Source organism: Brienomyrus brachyistius, unplaced genomic scaffold (assembly GCF_023856365.1).
Source record: "Brienomyrus brachyistius isolate T26 unplaced genomic scaffold, BBRACH_0.4 scaffold50, whole genome shotgun sequence".
Taxonomy (NCBI): Eukaryota; Metazoa; Chordata; class Actinopteri; order Osteoglossiformes; family Mormyridae; genus Brienomyrus; species Brienomyrus brachyistius.
In genome coordinates, this window is record NW_026042325.1 from 1,903,371 (window position 1) to 1,928,388 (window position 25,018).

At 41.4% G+C, this 25,018-nt stretch overlaps 2 protein-coding genes and 1 long non-coding RNA gene across 7 annotated transcripts; 2 read left to right on the forward strand and 1 right to left on the reverse strand.

Annotated features, from left to right (window-relative positions):
- Nucleotides 1-367: 367 nt before the first annotated feature.
- On the forward strand, nt 368-14,169 carry slc11a2 (solute carrier family 11 member 2). Of its 3 annotated transcripts, none has more exons than XM_049000428.1 (17): nt 368-524; nt 5,387-5,463; nt 6,667-6,791; nt 6,941-7,063; nt 7,149-7,268; nt 7,869-7,975; nt 8,080-8,150; nt 8,263-8,330; nt 8,424-8,579; nt 8,794-8,952; nt 9,046-9,132; nt 9,979-10,098; nt 10,194-10,343; nt 10,437-10,510; nt 10,680-10,833; nt 11,830-11,883; nt 13,738-14,169. In XM_049000428.1, exons 2-17 carry the CDS (start codon nt 5,430-5,432, stop codon nt 13,867-13,869), a joined length of 1,734 nt encoding a protein of 577 aa, XP_048856385.1. In that variant the 5' UTR covers nt 368-524; nt 5,387-5,429; the 3' UTR covers nt 13,870-14,169. The 3 variants fall into 3 exon arrangements, with proteins under 3 accessions (XP_048856385.1, XP_048856386.1, XP_048856384.1); XM_049000429.1 differs by lacking the exon at nt 368-524 and adding an exon at nt 535-2,250; XM_049000427.1 differs by lacking the exons at nt 368-524; nt 5,387-5,463 and adding an exon at nt 5,482-6,228.
- A 1,245-nt stretch (nt 14,170-15,414) lies between these two features.
- Nucleotides 15,415-25,012, reverse strand: LOC125723642 (HIG1 domain family member 1C-like). Of its 3 annotated transcripts, XM_049000435.1 has the most exons (5): nt 24,883-24,993; nt 19,958-19,982; nt 18,041-18,163; nt 16,505-16,609; nt 15,856-16,340 (listed from the first exon to the last, which is right to left on the reverse strand). In XM_049000435.1, exons 3-5 carry the CDS (start codon nt 18,153-18,155, stop codon nt 16,069-16,071), a joined length of 492 nt encoding a protein of 163 aa, XP_048856392.1. In that variant the 5' UTR covers nt 18,156-18,163; nt 19,958-19,982; nt 24,883-24,993; the 3' UTR covers nt 15,856-16,068. The 3 variants fall into 3 exon arrangements, with proteins under 3 accessions (XP_048856393.1, XP_048856392.1, XP_048856391.1); XM_049000436.1 differs by lacking the exons at nt 19,958-19,982; nt 24,883-24,993 and adding an exon at nt 15,415-15,844 and having other exon boundaries at nt 16,206-16,340; nt 18,041-19,191; XM_049000434.1 differs by lacking the exon at nt 19,958-19,982 and having other exon boundaries at nt 18,041-18,255; nt 24,883-25,012.
- On the forward strand, nt 18,784-19,400 carry LOC125723644 (uncharacterized). The gene is made up of 2 exons (XR_007386955.1): nt 18,784-18,920; nt 19,163-19,400. It is a non-coding gene; the product is annotated as an uncharacterized LOC125723644 (long non-coding RNA).
- Nucleotides 25,013-25,018: the final 6 nt, after the last annotated feature.

Consider the following 25,018-nt stretch of genomic DNA (forward strand, 5'->3'; position numbering starts at 1 on the left):
CATATATTCTAATGTTACATTAAGTGTTTTTATGAGTAAATACACGTAATACTCAGATAAACAGCTATAAGCATTTTGTTTGATTGCCTAAGACTTTTGCACATTAATGTATTTTGTCTTGCAAACAGGACGAAGGCAATTCCATTTAGTGCGCTGTAACTCTAACTTATTAAGTGTTTTTTGTTCGTTTGAAATGGTAAAGAAGCCTCTGTCACGATCGTACTACCAGTAGGTGGCATTTGTCGGAATCCACACATGTTTCCAAAGACGCCATTTCGCCGGCATTTTACAGCTTCCGGTTTTGTACGTTACTGACAGAAGACAATAGCCAATAACGGGAAAGCTGCAAATCTTGTAGCCAATACGCAGAAAGTAGGTGTGTTTTCCGAATACAATGCGTGACATTGTATGCCGATGTTGTAGTTCGTGTACTGATGTCCTGTCTTTTTATTTTATCTGTTTATTTCATGTAACATATAAATTAAGTTGTCGCGCATTTATGTGCAGAAAATAAAGCTGTGGAGGTAAGACTTGATCCAATGTTGCATTCTCTGACGAGTGTTTCCGTTTGTAAAATTTCCATACATCCGAGTTAGACAGCAAACGGCGCCAGTCAAACTTTGGCTTCTCGTGGTTAGTCGCATTATCGTGTGACTGATCAAAGCATGAGTCGGTTGAAGGATGTCCGTCAAACCACAGGTTGATTATTCCGGTAAAATGTAACCACTGCTTCGGTTTGATTAACACTTGTGAGTTAAAACAAAAAGAGCACAATGCGGTTAATGTTACGTACTAAGCGGTCCGACGACTCTCCTGTCACTCGCTCCTGTTTCCCAGGAGCGCGATGGCGTCAGATTCGCCGATTGACGGGGCTGATGTTTGACGTTTGGTATTTTTATATACTATAAAACGTGAATAGAGTGGCTGTTTTTCACATAGTTTTTGGAATGTTGGTAGTTAAGTTATAAATAGCATTTGATAAATGTCATCGCGCCTCGAAGCCAGGGGTCCCCAACTATTTTTCTCCAGGGGGGACTGGTGATCGGTGGTGATCGCCGCTCTGAACTGTGTCTTGGGTAGTTATGCATCCTACCATTTTCCATACCGGCTTGTCCTGTGCAAGGACACACACAAACACGGACACACACACACATTAAGTGCAGGTATGCCTCGATTAATTTACTAGGGTATGTTACTTTGAGGAGGGGGCGTAGCAAGAAATTTTGCCCCCCCCCCTCAGTATATTTTGCGACGGATGGGTGGTGGGGCTTTCCTTCCAGGACCATCGCCCCGCCCCCCGTCTACGGCCCCAAGTTAAGGAGTTACCTTGATATTATACTTGGTAACAAAAACATCACGTTTTGTTCAGTTTGGATGATTGTGTGTTTCTGTTTCCGTTTTGACCATGTACTGACATGTTTTGCATATTTTTCATTATGAATCATAAATTGTAGAAGTCAGTATTGCTACAATAAGTTTGATCACTTAACGTCCCATTGTCTATTTTTTCATAACTTCGTCCGGTTCGGATTATGAAATAGGTTTGGTTTCCTACTATGCAATACAGTATTCTGCAATTTCCTTCAGGATTATCTATCTATCTGTCTGTCTGTCTATCTATCTGTCGGTCTGTCGAATGGAGTTAATGAATTAATATTAATTAAAATTGAAAGTTACACATTATATGGTCCTAACAAACTTGCACTGTTTTCACAATCTTTCCCCCATCCTGCTAAAATATCATGATATCTCAAATTATAGTGAAGGTTCAATTAATGGCTAAATAAAGTGTTACGGCGACCCTGTGTTCTTACACCCTTATGGGCTATAGACATTCGGCAGTAACTGTGCAAATATAGCATTTATTTTCCTTTCAAATAAGTATACGTTTTTATATCGAAAATCAGCCGTCTTTTCTTGTGTTAAGGGCAAGGGCATCTCAGACCCACTTAAATTAAATTAGATGCTTCATCTCTAGATTGCAAGTCTTTTTCGTGACTTGCATTTGGGCGTTTGTGAGGGTTTTCTTCAGTTAGGCTGACAAAGCAGATAGGCTGTGATGGAGTTTACTGCTGCTTGGAGATTAGGAGGCGCTGAAGGCAGGGAGAGTTTAAAAACTGTACATGCTGCCTTTGTGAGTCTCTGGTGTTCTTTGTTTGTTTCTGTGCTCCTCTTTTTCTGCACATTACTGGACTAACAGACAGATTAATGCTGTTAACTTTGTTTTCACCGTAACAGTAAGAATAAAAGGTGAGAAGCAATGACTCTAACATTTAAACTTCTTTAGAAAAAGCTTTTTTTTTTTTTAGAACACTACCTTACCTGAAATTCATAGGAAATTAGTACCAGCTAAATACAGATAAATGTTTGTAGAGGGCAAAACTGGTTTTATGTGTCTGGTGCCTCACGTAGCAATCAGTAAGTTGCTACCATACACTCATTCAAAATGCGAGCAATTAGTGGTTGGTATATAATCTGCATGGTGTGTCTAGAGCCGAGTTGCGTCGATTATGTTCTATGGCTGTTATTAAAATTATGACATGGATTCAAAGAACAAGCAAGTGCAGTTTGTGTGAAACACTGTAAAAAGCTTTATGTCTGCTGGTTTTGTGCATATTTCGAAGTTAGTTTGGATTATTTTACGTACAGTTGAGGAAATTTGCTCTACAGGGCAGTACTAAATCAGTGGGGTGTTTTTGGGACATAGTCAAAATAACCCAACAAACTTCCTCTTGAACAAGGACAGCATCTGGGCAGTACCATTAAGAGGTATCTAAGTACTTTAATAATATGATTTTCTATAAGGATCGGTACCATTAAAAGGTAGCAATAAACAGACTCTCATTTTTGCAATAAGAGTCGGTGTGCATTAACTACCAAAACAGACAATGCTGTTTCACACTAAATGCGTTTTGAAATTCTGCTGAAATGCTGAGGAACAGATATGTGCGAAAAATGTTTGTGCTCCTCCAGAGTCATGTGATTCTGATTCAAAGCATCTGCATCCCAAAAATAAATATGTACATTGAAAATGAGGTCAAATAAATTACACAGCGACTTTCAAATGCTGTTTGTTTTGATGAGTCGTTTGCACATCAAACGAATGGATAGCACTATTGGTTTATGACCTTTTCCCAAACTACAGGCTGTAGCCTACATACTCATCATTTCTCACAACCCTCTGTATATCATTGTGGAGTCCACATGCGTGTAGTGGCATGCGGTTGCACTCGGGCAGGTTGGAACACAGCCTTGTTGGTTGTGACCTCTGTCACAATTTAGCATTTGTACTTCTGAAAGCGCAAATAATATTAATGCTCTCTTTCCAATAGCAGAGTTGCGAAAAATGGAAGCTTTGTTATTTTTTTCTTATAGAATGTATTAGATATATACTGCTTATGTAATAAAATGTATCATCATCAAGTATGTTATCAAATTCATAATCACCACTGCTTAGCAAGAAACTTAAATTAATTGGTTTTGTCCTGGATACTCGCCTTTATTGAGTACAGTATAATACATTAATCACCTAAAGGAACAATAATGTTACAATGAAGCGTGTTTGTGTTGGTGTAAATCTTTGATGAATTGTGTTGCCGAAAGTCTGCAGTAGTGTAACATTTTGCTGACAAAGTCGTGCGGTGTGTGATAGAGTCTCGTGAGACGGCACTTCCCAAGACATCCTCCCAGTATCATGCTCTGAAGGCCACGGCCCAGAGACCACAGAAAAAAGGGGGGAGTGAAGAGGGGGGGGGAGCAAAACAAATTTTTGTGGTGTTAATGTGTTTTGAAAGTACATTGCAAAGGTACTGACTGGCTGAGCTTTGACCTTAAGTCCGCAAAAGTAGCTTTAGTGTGACCTTGAGACTGGTATAGTCAGTAAGACCCTCTGATACAGTAATAGTAGACGCTGTCCCACCACAAGAACTTTTTTTTTAGGAACCAGAACCTTTTACAGGGACCGGGAACTTCTGTCGCATTCCCACCTCAGGGAGTTTTGAGTTCCTCGCAGGTAGTCACAGAACCATTTTTTTAAGGATCTTATCTGAAGTGTGTACTTTTCACTGGACTGTGAAAAACTGGGTGGGGCTGTTAGTGAGAAAAGGGATAGAAGTAGTGAAGCAAAAATGAAGCAGATGGTTTTTTCCTATTAAATTAAATACATTAATGAATACATTTTGCCTGCTTTTTCAGATTTGTTAACTGATTTCTATTTTTGTCTAGTAATGCTGGTGCTGGTAGTGAAAGTCGCCCGCATTTATTAGTGAAACAATGTTTTTATTCTGTGGAAAACGGAAAATCGATCTGCTGGCCTGATTGGATAAAGAACTTTAAACATGTCCAAGGCTGTATAAATGAAACATAACTAAAATGCTGTGTCCTGTTTTGAACCAAAGGACCGATTTCCCCCCCCCCCCCCCCAATATCTAGCCAGAAGTAACAAAATGATTTGTTCATCCTCCATTGTTTTGGGGGGGCGATGTAGCTTCATAAGAAATTGCACAAGTTTAACCTACAAGCTTTTTGGGCCCCCCGTGCTTATTTCGCATAAAGGTCATGGTTCCTGTTATGCAGTGAGGCAACCGAAGAACCTAAGTGAGAAAGTGCCTCATGTACTTTTCGCTAGTTACTTAGGTGATACTGTAGCAGTTCCCCCACAACCGCGTTCAAGAAGAGTGCTTAGAAGATGAATGTATAGATATAACGGTTTAACTACAGTGAAATACAGCGGATTGCTGGGTATGATTCAGAGTTCGCTGTAATGACAGCAGCAGGTAGCCCCTGTCATGAAGCATCGGCAATGTGACTGATAGCCCTTCCATTCCAGTCCTGAAAAAGGTGACCATATAAGTATGTGTCTCAGTAATTCATTTATGTTTCTCCTTTTAAAGTATGTGGGTTTTTTAAATTGCTCACAGTGGCTGCTTCACTAAAACATTACTTTCACACTGTGGTGAGGTGAATGCAGTGTGACAGTGTCTTGGTTTTCTGCATTCAGGGAAGTGAAATTCGCTAGTAAAGGAAGCAAGGCTTTCTAACCACAAGGTCACCTCTGCTTTCCACAGATTCTCTTTTCCTGAATGCATCAGTTTTTGTTTTGTAAATGTTCTCTCTTGGTACCACATTCTTCCGATTTTTGCAGCATTATAATGACGGTGCAGATTTTCCCTTCTGCCCTGTCACACCATGTTTTTTTGTTCGTTTGTTTTTGTTTCGCCTTAAAAACTCGTGTCATCAATGTTCTCCAACCTTTTACCTCCATCTCTTGGCTTCTGTACTGAGGTTTGAAAACGGCCCCCAGCTCCAATTAAAATGCTGTATTTGGAAATATGAATGCATTTCTGTTTTCTGCAGCCTGATTGTTATCTGTTTCCCTTTGGTGAAGCTTTCGTCCGTTTGATTATTGGCCCGTTTGTCCTTCTGTCTTCATGAACACAGACCAGGAGCCAGATCTCCTAGAAGGTAAAAGACTTCACTGTTATTGTTCAAGACACAATCATGTTGGCTCGTTGATAAGGACTGGGAAAGACAGTCAAAGCGACAAACATTTTAATTGAATAATGCTGTCAACACCATGAAAATTTTGTATTGGATTTCTCTGAAATATTTCTAACTTGAAATAAAGCAATTTCTATATTGATATGTCATTTTTAATTGGATATAAGTTGCGTTATGCAGTTCCATTGACAAAAGGCTGTTTTGTATAGACAATACTTTAAAAACACATAGTATCCAATTATGGTAATAGTATAATTATGGTAATATGTGATCACGTGCAGTAAGTTTCAGTGCCCACCTGAAATAGGCCACTTCCTGAAAGAGACGGATTAATTTACTGTATATACTACATATAACCAAACTACATAGATACAAATGAAGCTGTAGGAGGCCTCAGTTACCTTTTTTTTAAATATTTCTGCAGAGTAAATTGGTCTTTAAAGAAAGAGGTGAAAGGTTCCGGTGCAGGAATGTGTGAGAGTGCAGACAGGCAGAGTTCAGCACGCGGTGGGCTGTTGAAACAGGAAGTGGGTGGCGATTGTGCCGGCGGCCAGGCTGCCCTTAAATATAGAGCCTGGGTGGCTGAGGCTAGAGGCGGAGAACATGAGACGAGCAGAGCGAGAGCTGACAGGGAGGTGGCCATCGGTGGAGGTCCACGCATAGCCGTACTCCCCTGGCGAAGGGTATCACTGGCACGGCAGCTCAGCATGGGCGAGCGCGCCAGACTCAGTGAGTAACTGGGTGGCTCAGGTGGTTAAACTCAGGCCGGTGGGCTTTGCGATTGACAGTCGGCACCGATTTAAGCTTCTCAGTTGGAGCATGGGGGCATTATTTGAAGGTTTTTTAAACTTTGCTTTCTAATTGGAATGCAGTACTTATTAGCCTCGTTCTGGCATGTTGATGGTCACTCCTCTTTGTAAAAGTTGTTACTATGAAAGTCAGGGCAAGAATCTCTTACTACATTCTGTCTGGCAGAGGATGAGCCGAAACATGCTGCTTATGAACCACAGCAAGCGACGCTCGTGTCCCTCAGCCAGTTATTTCTGTCCACACTGCCTATGTTAAAGGAGTCATTATTAATATGAGGAGTAGCGCTGACTCAGCTTTGCCTCATTGTCTATTTTTTGCCTCCTTAACCCCCCCCCCCACCCCCATGCATTGGTGCAGAGGAGACGCAAGAAAATAGAGCCGTTCAAAACTCCGTGTACAGCTCCATTGGACCACCGACGGACGATGATGCCTTCACCACGTACTTTGAGGAGAAGATCCCTGTTCCTGAAGATGGTGGTCAGGTACTGTGAAGAACCCTTTACTGTCTAGCATGTGCAGCTTTTCAGATAAAGGTCCAGTTTACTATAACCACTTCGTTGTTATCAATGAGCACAGCTGGTGATGAATGCTTTCCTCAATGCCAATGCGATGGATCCTCCAAACCCCTTAGATGGGCTTCAGCTTTCGGAAGCTGTGGGCTTTCACTGGACCTGGCTTCCTGATGAGCATCGCGTACCTGGACCCAGGAAACATCGAGTCTGACTTGCAGTCTGGTGCCAAAGCTGGATTTAAGGTACCCTCTCTTTCCTCCGTTTTTGTACTGCCTGCATCTATTAACGTACCAATGACACCTTTGTCTGGCCATCGGTTACTCCCAGCTGCTTTGGATTCTGCTGGGCGCCACCATCATCGGCCTCCTGCTGCAGCGACTCGCGGCGCGGCTGGGCGTTGTCACCGGCATGCACCTGGCAGAGGTCTGCAACCGGCAGTATCCCACTGTAAGTCCACTGAGCTGCGGGTACCTGGGCTTGACGTGTGCCCACAGACTGGGCTAATGAGAGCAACAGGCGGTTGTGAAAGAAAAGGAAAGGTCAGGTGGTACACGGTGCTGTAATGGTTGTTTACTTCTGTAGTATCTTTTCACGGCATGCTGGAGACTTGCGCTACTTGTTACTTATGTTGAGTTCCCTTCGGTTTTATGCCTTTCTGGTTGAATATATGTGTCTTTCTCATTCATGGAGGCAAGTGAAGCTATGGAGGACAGTTACCTGCAAATCTCTTTGCTCCTTTTGCATGTCAGATTTTCACACTGGCATCTTACACTACATTGTTCTTAAAGTTACTCGGCCTCGACGTCTTACAGCTTTTTCCCTCTAGCGAGCTCAAATACTTTCATATAATTATAATGATTGAAATTTTCTTTTGTATATTAATTAATATCTAGTTTGTACGACTTCATATGCATATTTATTGTATTTACTGTATTTTTCCATGTGTGTCTATCCTTACATCTGCACCGTAAGAATTCCTTGTGCGTGTTTGTGCTCAGTGAATAAACCTCGATTCCAGCTCAGCAGCTGTTTTTCTGTCACCCTCAGGTTCCTCGTATAATCCTGTGGCTCATGGTTGAGCTGGCTATCATCGGTTCGGACATGCAGGAGGTCATCGGCTGTGCCATTGCATTCAACCTCCTCTCCGCGGGCAGGTCGGTAGGCGCCGTCGGGGCAGCACTGGGCGGCAGGTGAGGCCGCCGGGTATGAGGTCATTACGCTGATGATGCTTCACGCCGATGCTCCTCCATCCTCACAGGATCCCGCTGTGGGCCGGCGTCCTCATCACCATCTTCGACACGTTCGTTTTCCTCTTTCTGGACAAGTACGGTAGGTGGCCTTCCCATCTAGAGACCTGACCACCACAAACTTCCCCCCCGATTCCTCTGTACCTTCTCAGCATCTTAAAAGACTCTCGCTCATTTGTTTCCCTGGACATCAGGTCTGAGGAAACTCGAGGCCTTTTTCGGATTTCTCATCACGATTATGGGCATCACGTTTGGATACGAGGTAACTGAGTTTTCGATTGACGACCTGAATGGCCAACTGACCTGATTAATATTTTTTTTAACGTTCGTCCATATGCTCAATTCGTCTCCGCAGTACGTGGTTGTAGGACCGAACCAAGGAGAACTACTGAAAGGGATGTTTGTGCCCTACTGCAAGGATTGTGGTCCCGTCCAGCTAGAGCAGGCTGTGGGCATCGTGGGAGCCGTCATAATGCCACACAACATCTATTTGCATTCTGCCCTCGTTAAGGTACCAGGCCTCAGGCCCCCAGGAATGTTCATGTTCTACTTAGGGACAAACAGCTGTAGGGTCACAGAAAGTAGCTTCAAGGCTGAAGCTTGGAACAGCATGAAATAGTTGCAGGTTAAGGTGGAGTAACTTAGCCACTCCTCAGCGAGGCTGTGAATCTCTCGGGAAGCTCACTGTCACGTAGCAGATCCTCTCACATTTTTTTCCCCTCCAGTCTCGCCAGGTTGACAGAGCCAACAAGAAGGAAGTGAAGGAAGCCAACAAATACTTCTTCGTAGAGTCCGCAGTAGCGCTCTTCGTGTCCTTCCTCATCAATGTCTTTGTGGTGGCGGTTTTTGCCGAAGCCTTCTATGATCGCACCAACCTGTACGTGGTGAGTCCCGACCCAGGGCGTCACTCGAGTTGCCAATTTGCCCCATTTCCTGCAAGTAACAGGCCAATCATCCCTGCATCTCCCACCTTTCAGCATGAGAAATGTAACCAGACAGGAAGCCCCCACGCTGCCCTTTTCCCCCAAAATAACGGCACGCTAGAAGTGGACATCTACAAAGGGGTAAGCAAATGGTTCTATAAAGGGGTCTTTCTCCTCGTTGTGTAGGACTGTCCCGATCACATCCTGATGTCGTCGCGATTATAGGCCACCTGCGCAATCATCACCTGGGCTTCCGATGACGGGCGAAACATTTTAACGGACGCCAGCTTTTCAGTGGGAAAACCATCCGGACGTTTCCTCACTACTTTAGCAGTGTGGCTAAATTGTTAATGAGATGCATATTGTGACACCCAATTTATACAGACTGCTGTTTTTTGGGCATTACAAAATGCATCATCATTAATATTTTAGCCATATTACTCATCCATCCATCCATCCAACCATTTTCCAAACCGCTTATCCTACTGGGTCGCGGGGAGCCTGGAGCCTATCCCGGAAGCAATGGGCATGAAGCAGGGAACAACCCAGGATGGGGGGCCAGCTCATCGCAGGGCACACTCATACACCAGTCACTCCTATGGGCAATTTAGTAACTCCAATTAGCCTCGGCATGTCTTTGGACTGTGGGGGGAAACCGGAGTACCCGGAGGAAACCCCACGACGACATGGGGAGAACATGCAAACTCCACACGCATGTGACCCAGGCGGAGACTCGAACCCGGGTCCCAGAGGTGTGAGGCAACAGTGCTAACCACTGCACCACCATGCCACCCTATATTACTAATCTGCTTACCAAATTGTTGGCGTAGATAAATGTCCGTTTAGAAAATCTGGCATCTAGGCCAATGTTTCGCCCGTCATTAAAAGCCCTGGTGATTATTGCATGTGCGTGATGGCGACAGCCCATAATCGTGGAATCGTGTGTAACACTGACACGGCGCCCCCCCGCGCCTCTCGGACTGGAAGGGCGTGGTTCTGGGCTGCTTCTTTGGTCCTGCAGCGCTGTACATCTGGGCGCTGGGCATCCTGGCGGCAGGGCAGAGCTCCACGATGACCGGGACCTATTCCGGGCAGTTCGTCATGGAGGTCAGTGGCAGAAGCGGGAACCGCCGAAGCGGGACGGACCTAAATCGGTCACTGGCTCGGCCTTTTAACTCCTTTCCATCTGGCGTCCACCTCAGGGGTTCCTGAACCTACGCTGGTCCCGTTTTGCGCGGGTGCTGCTGACGCGCTCCATCGCCATCACACCCACCCTGCTGGTGGCCATCTTCCAGGACGTGCATCGCCTCACAGGCATGAACGACTTCCTCAACGTGCTGCAGAGCATGCAGGTTGGAGCGCTGCCTCTCCGGCGTGGATGAATGTGGTTCTCCTTCATTTTTGAGCCATTCGAGGGGGTTTATCTCTCCTCTTCTCTTTTCTAGCTCCCGTTTGCTTTGATCCCAATACTGACGTTCACCAGCCTGTCATCTCTAATGAATGAGTTTGCTAATGGAATGTAAGTATAACAGAAGGTGTCCAGAAGTGGTGGTTGAGATCTTCTGCCCCATCATGCTTGAGTTCTCCTACACTCCCAGCGCCCCCCCCCCCCCACCCATGAGTAATTCTGGCCCTTAACCCTAAAGTTGAGTTTCCCTCCGATGCTTGAGAACTTCTCTCCCATGCAGAGCCTGGAAGGTTGCTGGAGGCACGGTCATTCTCCTGGTATGTGCCATCAACATGTACTTCGTAGTGGTGTATGTCACCACCCTAAATAGTGTTCTACTCTACGTGTTGGCCTCCATCCTCTCTGTCGCCTACCTCTGCTTCGTGGTTTACTTGGTGAGTGGATCATGAACCTGACACGAATCAAAACCTATATTTAAAAGAAACAAAGAAGATAACAGTTTTCTCAGCACATCCATTTACCAGTGCAGATAATATATATAGCGATTGTTCTTCCAGTACCATGAGTGTTTATCTTCTATTTGACTTCATGACACAATTACTATTTTTACTGAGCTAATCACATACCTGGAGATGTTTCCTTGGTGATGTTCCTGGTTACTTCTACACTCTAGAGCAACTGATGTCCATGCTTGTTCACCACTTATGTCTGCTGGAACTCTTCTCCCAAAACGTTAATACTGTCACCCTATTGCTGGGCGATAAAATGATAATGATAATTACGATGCAATTTCCCTCGATGTCAGTGCGACAACTGCACGATCAGTTCAGTGTGATTTGTAACCTATTGTGATGATGTCACTTCCTCTGAGGTTGTTTGTCCGTAACAGCAGTGGAACACAAGCGTAAACAAGCGGGGGTTTTATTGAATAAATAAATAAAGAGCAGAGAGGTAGTCAGAGGGAAAAAGCCAGCGATAAACTGTACTGTCGGTGTATTACTAGTGTTACTCCCGATTACAAAATATTACTATGATTTATTATTTAAATTAGGTGTTAGTTTGTAGTGGATTCAGTTCATCATCTTCTAAATGTCCCATTCAATGGGAATCCTACAGGGAATCCTAAGGCAATTGTAAGCATAAATGCAGCCTTAAAGTAAAGAAGTAATTCATTATTATTGAAAATAACGATTTACGAATTATACCGTGATAATTAACGGTATTAGCCGACATGGGAAATAAATCATCATGGTAAAATATTTAGCCATATCGCCCAGCCATAAGTTGCACCATCAAGAAACGTATGACTGATCTGGGTTCCGCACACATACAGAGCCGGGAGTGGGAATGAAACCCATGCTCAGTGGGCCACCATTCCACCCTGCAGTTCATCTGTGCATAATGCCTTTTCTCTGACGTTGTCTCTGCAGGCTTGGCAGTGTTTGGTCGCCTTGGGACTGTCCTGTCTGGACTTTGGCAGCAGGGTAAGGAATGGTCCCATAGTGCTGTTAGAGGAAGAGTCCGAACCCGACTGTTAAAACACAGCGGCAGGGGTCCCACAGCCGTCCAGCTTTCTTCACACACCAAAACGAAGAGGGAGTCACAAAACTGTAGGGTGGCGCCTGGGGTGTCTGTGCTGAGCAGCGTCCCAGTGCTGCATGTGAACACAGCCGTCTGCCCAGCTAGTTCTCAGACACTCACACTGAGATATAACTACTCTGGGTGAGGTTTATTTATAGAGACAGCTACAGTTTCTCTTTGCATTTAACTTAAAAATGTTTAATATAATACAAATTATTACTGAATATTTCAATGAATACTCTCCGACTGTAACCAGGATATCAGCTGGAATGAGAAGAAAGTCAGGTGGAATTCTATTAGTTAGATGATCCTTTTAAACATTAGCTAAATGCTTTCTTGTGTTTATTTTACAGAATGTATAACATATTTTTATTTCTTCATTACCTTCAACTGTAAGTTATCAGAGGTCAAAATTTTGAATTGTTAGTGGTGAGTTGGCAGTAAGACATGATTTGTGCACTGAGCATTCAGGGTTTATGGGTTTTAATCATGTGGAATTATCAAGCCTCTGGTCTGTGTTTTTCTTAAGTAAGTTTGCACTTGACTTTAATAGGTCAGATCCCTGCACGACCACAGTGAAACGTGTTTCATACTCACCAGCTAGTAAGCTGTTCTGTTCAGTAGCTGTTTTCTGTTAGACTCATCTGACAGTTTTATTAAGTATTTCTTAGACAATCAAGAGATGTGATGTTTGAATGCTGAATATGTTTTGTCTTGAGTTTTATGTTCTGTATAATTCAGTTCTTTTGAAATAAGCACCTTCCTGTTTTCGGTTTTTTATTTACTAATTGTTAGATGCGGAGATTGTTCTTTATTTATGACTAGGATTTGTAATAAATGGGTACAAGAAGTATCTTTTCAGAAATTGCAGAAGGTCTCAGTTCTCAGTGGTTAAGTTAATTTAAGCTTGGAGTGTTAATTTAAAGAGCTGGATTGGGGCGGACAGGCTGCACGGTACATACATGTGACAGATCTTTGTAAAAGCCACTCTGCCTCTTTTTATATTTTCCGTTACATATGTTTGGTTTTATCATCTATTCTTTTTTCACACTGAATGATCAGTTATCGAACAGGATATTGGTGCTTTTAAAGCTGAGGCACCACATGAAATAGTTGCACTAAATCACATTGCCAAAGGTTCTCTGTGTACATGTGTCTGCATTTCATTTTATGAAATAATTTTACTTTTCTTGTTTGGGCAGATGTTAAAGCATTAAATGATTGAAGCTGTACGGTTTCCTTTAATATACTATAAAACTACTACTTGGTTTTAAGACTTACTTCTGTCAATTACACGGTTTTCAATATTTTAGATCAATGTCACCTTGTATTACAGTGATTGTTTCAGTGGAAACTGGTTACACCTGTCTTCCCCATAATCACTCGAAATGAGATCCATTCAATAACCTAACTGTGATACCCAAAAAAAATCAATGTATGGAAAAGCTTGTATTTTATTTCTTATTGAAATTACTTGAATTGCACCCCAAATAAAAATTAAAACCTTAGACAAATCCAGTTGTACTTTTTTGTTTTTTGCTACACGTGTCTGTGATTGATTAATCAATCCGGTCAGCGCCGGTTCGAACAGCAACACAGTGTAAATATCGTTTATCCTTTAGGATCGAGATTTTGATTTGTGTCGTTAGTTTCGCCGTAACTGTGATCCTCTTACTGCAGTAGTGTGACTGAAGTATAGTTTGAGTGCTGTGTTAACCATCGGGAACCTCTTCCCACCCTTTGTTCCTCCCTCGCAGGTGCAAATGGGGATCACAGGCCACAGGAACGTTTACTTACTGAATGACATGGAGGTGCCAGAGGGTGCTGTGGTCTCGTGTGCGAGGACGGAGACTGAGAGTGGAGACGACAAGCACGGGCAGAAGGAGTGACCCCCCCTGGATAACGGCTGGAGCGGAAATGACTCCTGTTGAGGCAGTGCTATTTCGCTGTGCCTTATGTGTAACGTGAGTAACGTTGCACAAAAGTGTCTTTTCTCTCGGCGTCGGCTTTGGTTATAGTGGGTGTGAAGGGAACATTTAAGTTTAGCAGTGAAACAAAGTTTAAACCTGTACTAAGCTGCAAGATCGTGCTGTACTCTGACGACCTGTGTTTTCTTGACTATTTCCTGTATATTTCAGGGTTTTTGAAAACCTTGACATACCGGGAAATTAAATTTTAAATCCTGAAAATATGAATTGTTTTAATAATTTAAGATGGATTTCTTTACAAAACACTTAGTAGAAATGCATATGTATTTATTATCGTGTGCTTGCATATTTGGCCGTACAGTGGTTCATTGAACAGGACTGCTGGGATAAACCTGTAAAAAGATAAACCTCAAGGTTGAGGCTTCAAATTAATCATCCAATCAATCATTGAGCTTGCAGGCTTTCCTCCCAAAGTCCAAAGATGTGCCATGAGACCAACTGGCATCTCTAAACTGGTCACTAAATGTGCGTATGTATGCGCAGTGTCATAGACTGTTACCCAGAATGTACCCAGTGCTCACTGGGATAGACTCTGGGCCCCTCCTCAACCCAGTCCAGGAAAAGAGGTTGGAAGATGGATGAATGATTTTTAAATATATTTTTACACTCACAGTGGCCTGTTTATTAGCTGCACACGCTTGCTCACACAAACAGCCTGTTCTCTTAAACCCCAAATGATGTGTCTGCAGATGTTTGCAGTTTTCGTTACCATTGCTGGTTTTTTTTAATCCTCTTCATTTTCAGGTCCATGGAATCCTGTATCAAGCTTATTTGATTTTGCTTAAAATCAGTTATGGGACTATGCAACGAAATCTGTTTATGTACGTCGACATGAACTGACTATTTTGGCAGCCGGTATCACTCGGTGCGAACCAAAAAATATACCAATAAATTTGAGGGAGTAATAGAAGGATAAAATCCTTTTGATGTTACACATCCTCAGTATGGCATTTTCAGGGGATTTGGCAGACAAATCAAAAGAATCAAATCTCAAAGATGCTGACATTTTTGCCACTAGGTGGCGTTTTAAAGAACTGAAATGCTGTGTGTGATATAAAGTATCAATTTATCACGTTACAGACAAAGTGCTATTAAATGTTTTAAATAACTTGCATTTCACTGTTACAGGTCTTTGCTCTTTTAACTTCATTCTGTTACAAGATACATTTGAGTAATGTATACAATCTGATATTCCAATGTAAACATTTTATGCATATTACTAAATGACTTTGTTCTAACATCTAATGTATTGTTACCTCTTTAAATGGTAAACATGACACATGGTATTTGCACAAAATAAATGATCCATACAAGGACACCCGACAATATATGGGTAATATTCAAATTGTATTAACAAATAAAAACTAAAATTTTTATGGTATTTTTATTTGTAGATTACTGACACTTCCTGTACAGCACACTAAGTACTGTACCAAAATAAACATATAAAATCTGTATCCCTGAATATTTCTCTTCTGGTTTTCTCCCTACTTTTAAAGAGAATTTACGTTCAGTCAGCTTTTGAGCAGCTCCATGCATTTCTTCTGATATTAAGCACATTTTTGGCACTTTGATCCTCATCTAAATGTACTAAAATCCAACTGCAAATTGCAACCTCAACACCAACAGGCCTGCTTGTGAAGCCTGCTTAAAGTGGCTAATGGAAAAGCAGGCCTCCAGAGGTGAGGCGCAGGACGGTGGACACCGAGGGCTGTTCGGATGTAGTGACGTCGCACTGCGGTGGGTCCTTGGTGAGGGATGGATCATACATGTGCAGAAGTGCTGGACAGGCCCCATGGGCTGAGGCACCTTCATTTTTCATCACTGTTGGCGTTTTCCGGTGACATGTACTCTTTGTACATCGAATATATGACACCTGAAGGCAAATATATTAGTAAGCATTAGTGGAATATCGTCAGGAATCCTATAGATTCCACTCTGTCTGCTGCCAACTCCTATAAAACTAGCATATTTATGCACCAAGGAATCAGTTTTTCTGACAGCATAACCAACACGGGGAGCCAATGTTGGAGAGATGAGCATGAACGTCCGACAGCGTTTTTTAAACCATAATCTGCACGTTTTGCTGGGACAGAACATTCACCATGACAGACCATCTGAATTAAAAGTGCAACGAACCACAGTCGGCGTGACATTAAACAAGCAAAGGTGAGTTGCATCAAACACGGCATGGAAGGCAAACGGCTCCCTCAAACCAGTTAGGAAAAGCCACTCACCTATCGTCATGGCAGCCACCACAAAGCCCTGAGCTCCCACTCGCATGTGGATGAGATGTAGGGACAGTTTTCTGTCCCCTCGAGACTTGAGCTTAAACAGCCCGTAGGCGACGATGGCCACAAAGCCAGTCATGCCTGCAGTGCACACAGCATCGAGGGCCACGCTGACAAGCCGTCCAGCTACCACACGCCTGCTTAGCTCCGCCCACTCACCAACAACAAACGTCAGTCGAGAGCAGCAGACACAGAAATAACAGCTGCCAGTAGTCCAGCATGAGAGAGATTCATTGTTAACTTACCTACTGGTACAAAGGGGGACTCTTTGGCCTTTCTCACTAACTTGGAAGACGCTCCATCGTCGTCAGACCAGTTTTTGTCTGAAGACATTATGAGTGCTGGGGTAACTGGAAGAGAAAAACGTCAAATGTAGTGAACATAAAATTCATTATTGATAATTACTGGGTCCTGTCTAGGGGGTATTGGTGCCTGGTAAACATATAAACAGAACTATTCCAGAATGTCTTCTGGCTTCCCAGTGGCCTGACCATTGCCGTGATGTAGGGTTGGCCCAAGGCATAAGCCAACTAAGCAGCTGCTATTGGCCTAGTGGCCACCAGGGGGCCCCACATTTGATCAACCTGTCAGAATGGGAAGGAAGGTGACAAATGACAAGTGCGTTAATCAAATTTTGCTCAAGGCCCTGAAAAGGGTTGTACTGGCCCTGCTATGATGGACCTGCCACCTTCTTACTGATCCACCCTCTTTTTATAATCAACTTTTCTGAGCATTACACTCCTTTCCAGTGACCTGGGTCTCTTTGTAATAGACTCAAAATAAGATCAATCTGGTCATTTGTGCTTCAAACAGAACTACAGCCTATTATGTTGCTATTGATCCTGATGATGTGATTAGGGCTGTGGATGAAGGTGTGATGCTTGTTCTTCATTTTACAAAAGCATGTTTATACCGAAGCATGCAAATTACTTAGTGGTACGGACAACATTTTAAATTTAGCAAATGCTTTTGTCGAAATGCAACAGACAACTTAGGAAACTTTGGGGTCAAAACAGAGAGCTAGCCTTATAATCTACTGAGCTTCACACTACCCTTGACTTCTTCACAGATTGCGATCTTCTTCACAGATTATGACCGTGAGAGCATCATTTGCATATGTTGTATATATGAGCGCAGTAAAATGTGCATGTCCGAAGCGAGATCGGCTGGCACTGTTTTCTACAGACGTAATATCATTTACAAAAACAGCGAATGAAGAAAAAGCAAACAATTGGCAGCGCTAGTTAGGGAAAGACGCATTACATCTTCACAGCTCCCATCGGCTCCTATCTGATTCGTCCACCTGACCGCATCTTTTAATGGCCAAGGTTGACATTTTATGTACGGTGTCGCTCGCATGACACAAATTCCGGTCTATTTATAATATACTGTGCGATTTGCGAGAACAGGAGAGAACAGTTTGGAGTCAAGTATATACAACGTACATAGCGATCCTACATGCAACACAGAAAAAGAATAAATATTTAAAAGCTAATATTGTAGACTGCATATGTAATACAATTATCCGGTTTCCTCCTTTCGGTTAGATAATGGAAACGTGAGATTTATGCATTTTGTTTCCGTTAATGTAATTATACTGTTTCTTTTACATATTATTTATTAGGCTACGTTTCCTGAAGAACATCAGGCATTTCATTCTTGCGAGACATCTCAGATAGTGACTTGTTACTGAGCCACTATGCACGTAGCTAACAGTATATGTCCCAAACGCGATCATCACGATGATGATGATGATGATCATGATATTAACAGTGACTTACCTTCCCGGTGCCGATCGATTAGTATGCCGGTCAAACACGCACCTGTGTGATTTGGCAGCTCCCTGCTCCGCCGCCCGTTTTTGTGTCTTCGATGCGTGATGTCAGGTGATGTCATCTTGTCATCTTTCACGCAACACCATGTGTTCCCATTATAACAAAAGGGATCACAAATAATTTCGAAGAGATCAATTCATAATTCTGAATGCCGTGTTTCCCTAAAATATAAGACAATCATTTGATAGTCCAGGTTGTTTTTCCCTACATCAGAACGTTATCCTGAAGTACACCTTAAAATCACCTTTGAAAAAAAAAAAAGTGGTTTTGTTGACTAATGAAAAATGATCGCTATACTTAAAAAGAAATCGGCAGGTTTGGCCTCAGTGAATAATATTTGTGGTTAGGGTTAGATAATGACATAAAACTTAAGTTAACTGGGTGGGGTGAAATTATTCTCTGCACTATCCATGCCAGGTGATAATGTTACACGAAAATAACAGGCCTAATCATCAATAGAAGCAGATTCATCATTCATTCAATCTGCATTGTAGCTATATAAAAATATATGATAAACGATGGCGAATGTGCAGACTACACTATGGGAATGGTGATTTCGGTAAGTCTTCGTTCTCACCACAAGGAGACACACAGTCCACTCGAGTGAGCATGGGCGCAGAACTGTATATGCGCTCCTGTATATGGAAACGCTTAACTTTCACTGTATTTATATTACCCTGGGCAACCACCGTAACGATAGCCGTGTGTGTGCAATAAAGTAATTCAGGTCAAGTACCTTGGTCATAAAAAGAAACCCTTCTTGTGAGCTGAATCGCTGAAATCCCATAAAGCCCACCTAAACAACAACATTTTCTGCCTTACCAAGGTAACGTTTACTTTGTATATTTTCTATCAGTATAATTAATTCATTCGGCTTCTGCCGTGACTAAGATAGTTAGTTTTGATCAGTTTAAACACCCAGGCCGAATCTGTGAACACGAATGTATTTTAGTGTGGGGGTTGGGGCGGTAAAAGGCATTATATAAGAGATTTTTCCCGCCTCTCCGTCCTTGTTTCTCTCCCCACCATGTTTTGTTTTTCTGAATGAGCTGCTCTCTCCCTGCTCAGGCCTCCAGGCTGCCCAGAAGGCCCCTTTCCTTTCCTGGAAACAGCCTTGCAGGGGCCACTCAGGGGCAAGGGAGGAGCTGAAGGCTGCTTCCTGCAAATCACATGACCGAAGACTGCATTTATTCCCTGCCATGCTTGCGTGAAACTGTACAGGGTGTCTGAAAAAAAAGCTGGTATGTGACTGGGAGTGTGCTATATGTGGCCAGACAATTTATTTGAATAAATGCAGCTGTTTGTATTCTGTCCTGGTTCGCGGCCCCATATCGAAAGGCAAACTGCATTAGATTTAAAAAAAAATGTTTTTCATCTTTGTGCGACAATTCAAGACACGTCAGAACTACTAAACATAAAAATGTGTTTGAGCTAAAACAGTCTATTCTAAAATAATTATAGCATTGTTTGATTCAAATGAATTTTTTAAAATGGAACTCAAAGCCAAAGATGCATACATTTCTGCAAAAAAGGGAAAAAAATGCATTTCTGTATACAAAAAAAACAAACGGAGCGCAGTGTGTATCACTCGCAGAGATTCTCTACATTTTCATAACGGAGTCATATTTTTACAGTGAGCTAAATTCTTTGCTGTGTTTGCAGCTGTTTCCTGGCCTTTTCTGTGACCTTGGGTGACAGAAGGTAAATGAAATATCACGTGCATAAAGACTTGGTCTTTAATATGACATGAATGCAAGCAATTGTAATAGGACAGAAATAAACATACTTTGGAGCGCTTCTATTTAGCATATTTTTTAACATAAATGCTCACAGGAACCATTTCTAGAAAACAGGGCTTCTTACCTTTAGTTAAATTCTGTGTACTTCACTAGGTTTGCACAGCACAGAAATGCATAGAAAAAAGATTAATGACAACAAAGTTACTAGCAACAATTATTGTCTCCCAGCTAATGAAACTACTACTTTTCCTCTATTAACTTCTAAAGATTTTTTTGTGTGTTTAAGGAAAATATAGATTCAGATAAAACAGATGTTAGTGGACAGTGGAATCTAGTACCCAAGGTTGATAGGTCCTTCAAAGTGTGCCCTTAAATGTGCGTAGAATTATTTAGTGGCTTTCAGTTGTACTGCATGTGAACAAAATCTATACCACTTTCCATTTTTGTATGTTTTAGTGCATAATGAATAGCTGCTAAGTTGCAAGTAATGATTCTGTCCTCCAGTCAAAACCAACATTTATGTTGCTACCTGTGGAAAGTTGTATTCATCCGTAAACTTCAGAAATGTTAAGTAAATACAGGCATGGTTACTGGAGGTGGAAACATTCAGTTATACAAGTAAAATCTCCTAGTTATCTGCCTTTATGGTTTTTCTGTGAGGAGCATCACACACTCAACTGCTATGTTTCAAGAACTCAGAAATAGCTTTTTCAGTTATGTACACATGCATGTTGATTTTTAAGTCTCTCAGAATTCACCTGTAAAAGTTAAATTTGAGAGTATTACATAATTAAATATCAGCAGACATTTTCTGCAACATGAAAAAAACCAAATATACAATTTATCTGACAGATTTTTAGTCATAATTTTGAATATTTGAAAATATAAGTAAACAGTCAAACAAATAAATTATAACGATATATAACCAGTACTCCATTTTGACTGATTTTAGTTTGCTTTATTATTATTTATTATTATTATTTCTTATGTTTCTTCATTAATAGCGGGATTTTGACCATGTTTTCAATATTTTTAGGGCTAGATTACTTTTTGGTCTTTTTTGTGACAAAGTATTAATATTTCCTTTATTGCCATAAAAACAACAAAGAAAATAAAAAATAAGAAAATAACAGAAAATATATTGTTACCTAACAAACTAATTTAAGGTCATTTAATTTTATTTAGTCCTTAACAAATATAACATTTTGTGATAGAGACCAAGGTAGCATGTGAATCCATGTTTCACATTTAAAATGAGGTAAATGTATCTAACAAATTATGTCACACCTACTGTAAATGTATTGAGAAGTTTTTTATACATATATTTCTACTGCAGTGATAGCAGAGTGTCTAAACATGAATTTAAATGGAAACGTTTTCGTTGTAAAGTAAGATCACACTATTTTCTTGATTTTGCGTTTAAAGTTCAGCAAAAATTATTTCATAGATCTGGAATGCATTTTATTCATTAGTTCACACGTCTGATGCTAAACATTTGGGTTAAAGCTATATCAAGCAAACCCAAATTTTCCTTGACTTATTTCAATATGAAAAGTAATTTCATGTCCCCCTTTATTTCCAGTTAGGAGAGTATTCCAAATGTTTCATTAAAGTTTTTAGTATTTTATGCGAAAAAAATGTCAGTGATCCCTAAAAATAAATTATGAGAGTATCTGTTAAAATTATATTTACCTACACATGTGTATGTATGTATACTTAGAATATTTAAACCCCAAATCAACAAAATACAGAATATAAAATTTGTATTTTCTTACAAGAAATATTTAAATTAAATCTAATTTCATACATACGATTGACTATCATTATTACTATTATTATTTATACTTTTTAGTAATAAATCAACAAATGTTGCAAACTAATCAGAACTGCCAATATTGATCACCATAAATAATTGCTTTAAAAGACATACAAGATTTTGTTTGGTTGAGTTTTGCAGACATAGCATTTCCCAAGTACTTATACTGAACTTTTTAGCTGTCTGAAAGCGAGCATCATGACTGTTACTATGCAGCCCATCCCGATGCAAACAAAAAATGTAATAATAGTTGCAAATTTGACTAGAGCTCTTATTGCACTGACTATGCAGACACAGACGCCCAAAAAATGCATGAAACAAGAAAAACATTGGAAATTCTTAATATTCCTCAACTAAAAGAGAAAACTCCTTGTAAAACATAAAGTGGGCTTTCTTCTTAGGGGTGAAAGCCACCACACAGGAAAATATATTACCTTTTTTGTAATATTACTGTTCTTTGATGATGCTCATTTTCACTTGCATCGTAAAACTGCAGTTTAGCCCGTATCAGAGTACATGTGAGCGAGGAGGGAATGTGGGACTTACAGCCCCTTTAGTTCCTGTACATCTCTGGCTTCCCTGATCCAGCACAGAGTCTCAGCACCCGCTGTCTCGCTCTAAAGCTCTTGGCTCTTAGGAGGAAACTGCAAAGGTTACAAGGAGAGAGGGGACAGCAGACAGGGAAACTGGAAATTAAGGGGGCATGGGGCAGAAACAAACTTAACGTGTTTGTTTCGTTTTAACGGTGATTTGTGGCACTTGACAACGTCTGACTGCTCTAAGCGATGCAGGCGTTCGCTGTGATGTGTCAGTTCACTTCTGAAAAGCTGGGATCCTTTAATCCCAGGTTCACACGATAGAATCCCATCACTCATGCCTACTGAAGCTCAAAGAAAGTCGACAACAAACTTTTTGATTGCGTGCCAGAATTTGAGTTTTGACCAACTACTAGTATTATGGTTGTTTTATTTCAAACTATAGCTTGGTTTTGTGGTACATGAATAGACTTGCTTGTCACCACGTCCAGAGTCAGCAGAAACTGACTCTAAATCTTTCCTTGTGCTAGTAATCCTGCTCAAACTACGTCGCACTCCCAGTCTAACCTTTCAACCTTTCTCCAGCTCCGCATTTCAAAAGTTTTCCTTTAACAGGCGACAACATTGTACGCATAGTTGAACATACCGTTCCCTGCCCCAGCTCTGTACGTGTTTTTTTTTTCAGTGTGAGGCCTGACCTGTAGTTTGGAGCCACATTTTTGTAGCCCAATACTGTCTCTTCGAAACACAAAGAAAGACATTATGAAGGAAACCGGAGGTTAATAACAAAGTAGTCAGAGAGATGGTAAGATAACAGGAGATTTATGTAGAGGTGAAAATATTAGCCCTTTCTTCACATGGAAAGATCAAGGACACATGAAGGTATTCCTTGAAAATGTAAAACTCCATAGACCTTCTTAATAGCTTAGATTCTCCACAATTTCCCTAGCAGAGCCAAAACCGTCTCCATTCCTCACGCATCTGAGCAAGTTAGTTTAGAGCAGTGAAATACAAATATGTTTGACTAGTGATTTTATTATCAAGCTTAAATATTTTCAACATTATATCAGCGTCGCATCAGTAGTGTGGCTGGAATACCAAGGACAGGGGACACTGTTCAGATGTAGGTATCTCCTGTGGGATAGTTCATACAGATCAGTAACACTATTACCTACAACGTCTCCGAAAGGTCATCTTGTGATAATCCAAAAAACTGAAACTATAAGTCAAAAGGTGATAACTCCAGAAATAAATGTTTTAATAAAAGCCAAAACTATTTGTACAGGAAATAACTTTGTGCATTTTTTCATAATGTTATAAGAAAGAATCACGATCCTTTTCAATGCTGTCAAAAAAGACTGAATAAAACCGGTCTGATTGATTCAAACTAGGAAAGTCTTCTGGTAATTGTCCACTAATGACTGTACTGGTAAATGATATATTGCAAAAAGTGAGAAAATTCTAGTAAAACGGTATGGATTAAAAGTATTCAATCAGTTTTGTCTGTTCCATCCACCACCTTTACATGTTCTTAGTAGAAATCAGCACTGGTTTCCAAGGTTTCACTGTTAAAAACTTAAATGGCCAACCCAAAAAGGAGAAAATGTTCCTGAGTGTTTGAATAACATTCAAAGTTAATCTTACATTTTCCACAGAAAGAAAATATATGTCAACATAATACACAGAAAATACAGTTTGCACCAAATGTCTCCTCAATGGAAACAGGCAACAAGAAAGTCATTCCAAGAAAGATGTTTACGGAACCTGCTGAGGCTTAACATCAGAAAGAAATCAACCCAAGGCAAAGTTAAAGATCCACCAGGGCTCTTCCACGAAGCTGGATTTCTCAGTTAGCCGGGCTAGGGTAAGCTATAAATCACGATTGTCCAATAGGAAAGCTTAAATTAACCCAGGTAAGTGAGATCCTGCTTCGTGGAACAGCCCCCTGCATAGGTATCCATGAAAAACAACAGGAAATGTCTTATATGCCGTAAACAGGCGTGCGGTTGGGAAATTCTGTATTCTGGAAATGCTGGAAATATCACCAGGGTTTTCACGATCATTTTCGTAAAACTTAAGTAACTGATAGTAGCTTTTACAAATTTCAGCATTTCAAATCAGGATATCCGTAATCTTAATTTCTTGTAACACGTCCAAAATAAGTAAAATTTTGTGTAAAACGCCTAACTGTGATAGGAGCCATTCGAATAGACTAGATGGCTTCATCTTACACTGTGAAATCATATCGTCAAACCACCGACTGTATATTTTGGTCCTTGCAGCACACAAAATGGTGATCAGTTTGTCAATACATTCCCGTTGCGTCATCGCACTCAGGTCTGGCAGTGAAACTTGACGAAAACACTGCTCGCAAGCTGCAGACCAAACTTAAATGCACGCAGATTGCATTTTAACGTCGCCCCATTTTGTTTTGTAATACATGCTTCTATATCCAGAAGAGGTTGAGCTGCGGGTTGCAGGTATAATTTCATGCACTGACGCGTATAAAGTAACGAGCCTTAGAGTCCCGCAACAAAGCGCAGGAATGTGTTTAATGCTGCGCGTAAGGAGCGGAGAATGCCCGGGGAACGCCCACTTACGGGCCATCCAATCCGCGTCGAGCGTCAGTTTCAAGGCGCCCCCAGATCTCCAGAAAGCCCGAAAACAAAGCGCCGAATATCCCCCCCAAATGCTCACCTTTTCGATGGCACTGACCCGCAGTGCCCCGTACGTCGAAGGAGGGGCTCTCCACTCTGCCGCCCAGTTTCTCATTGCCTCCACTGCGAACCCATTCGCGCTGGGGTTGTTTATCAGTAGTAAGGGGAACTTGAAA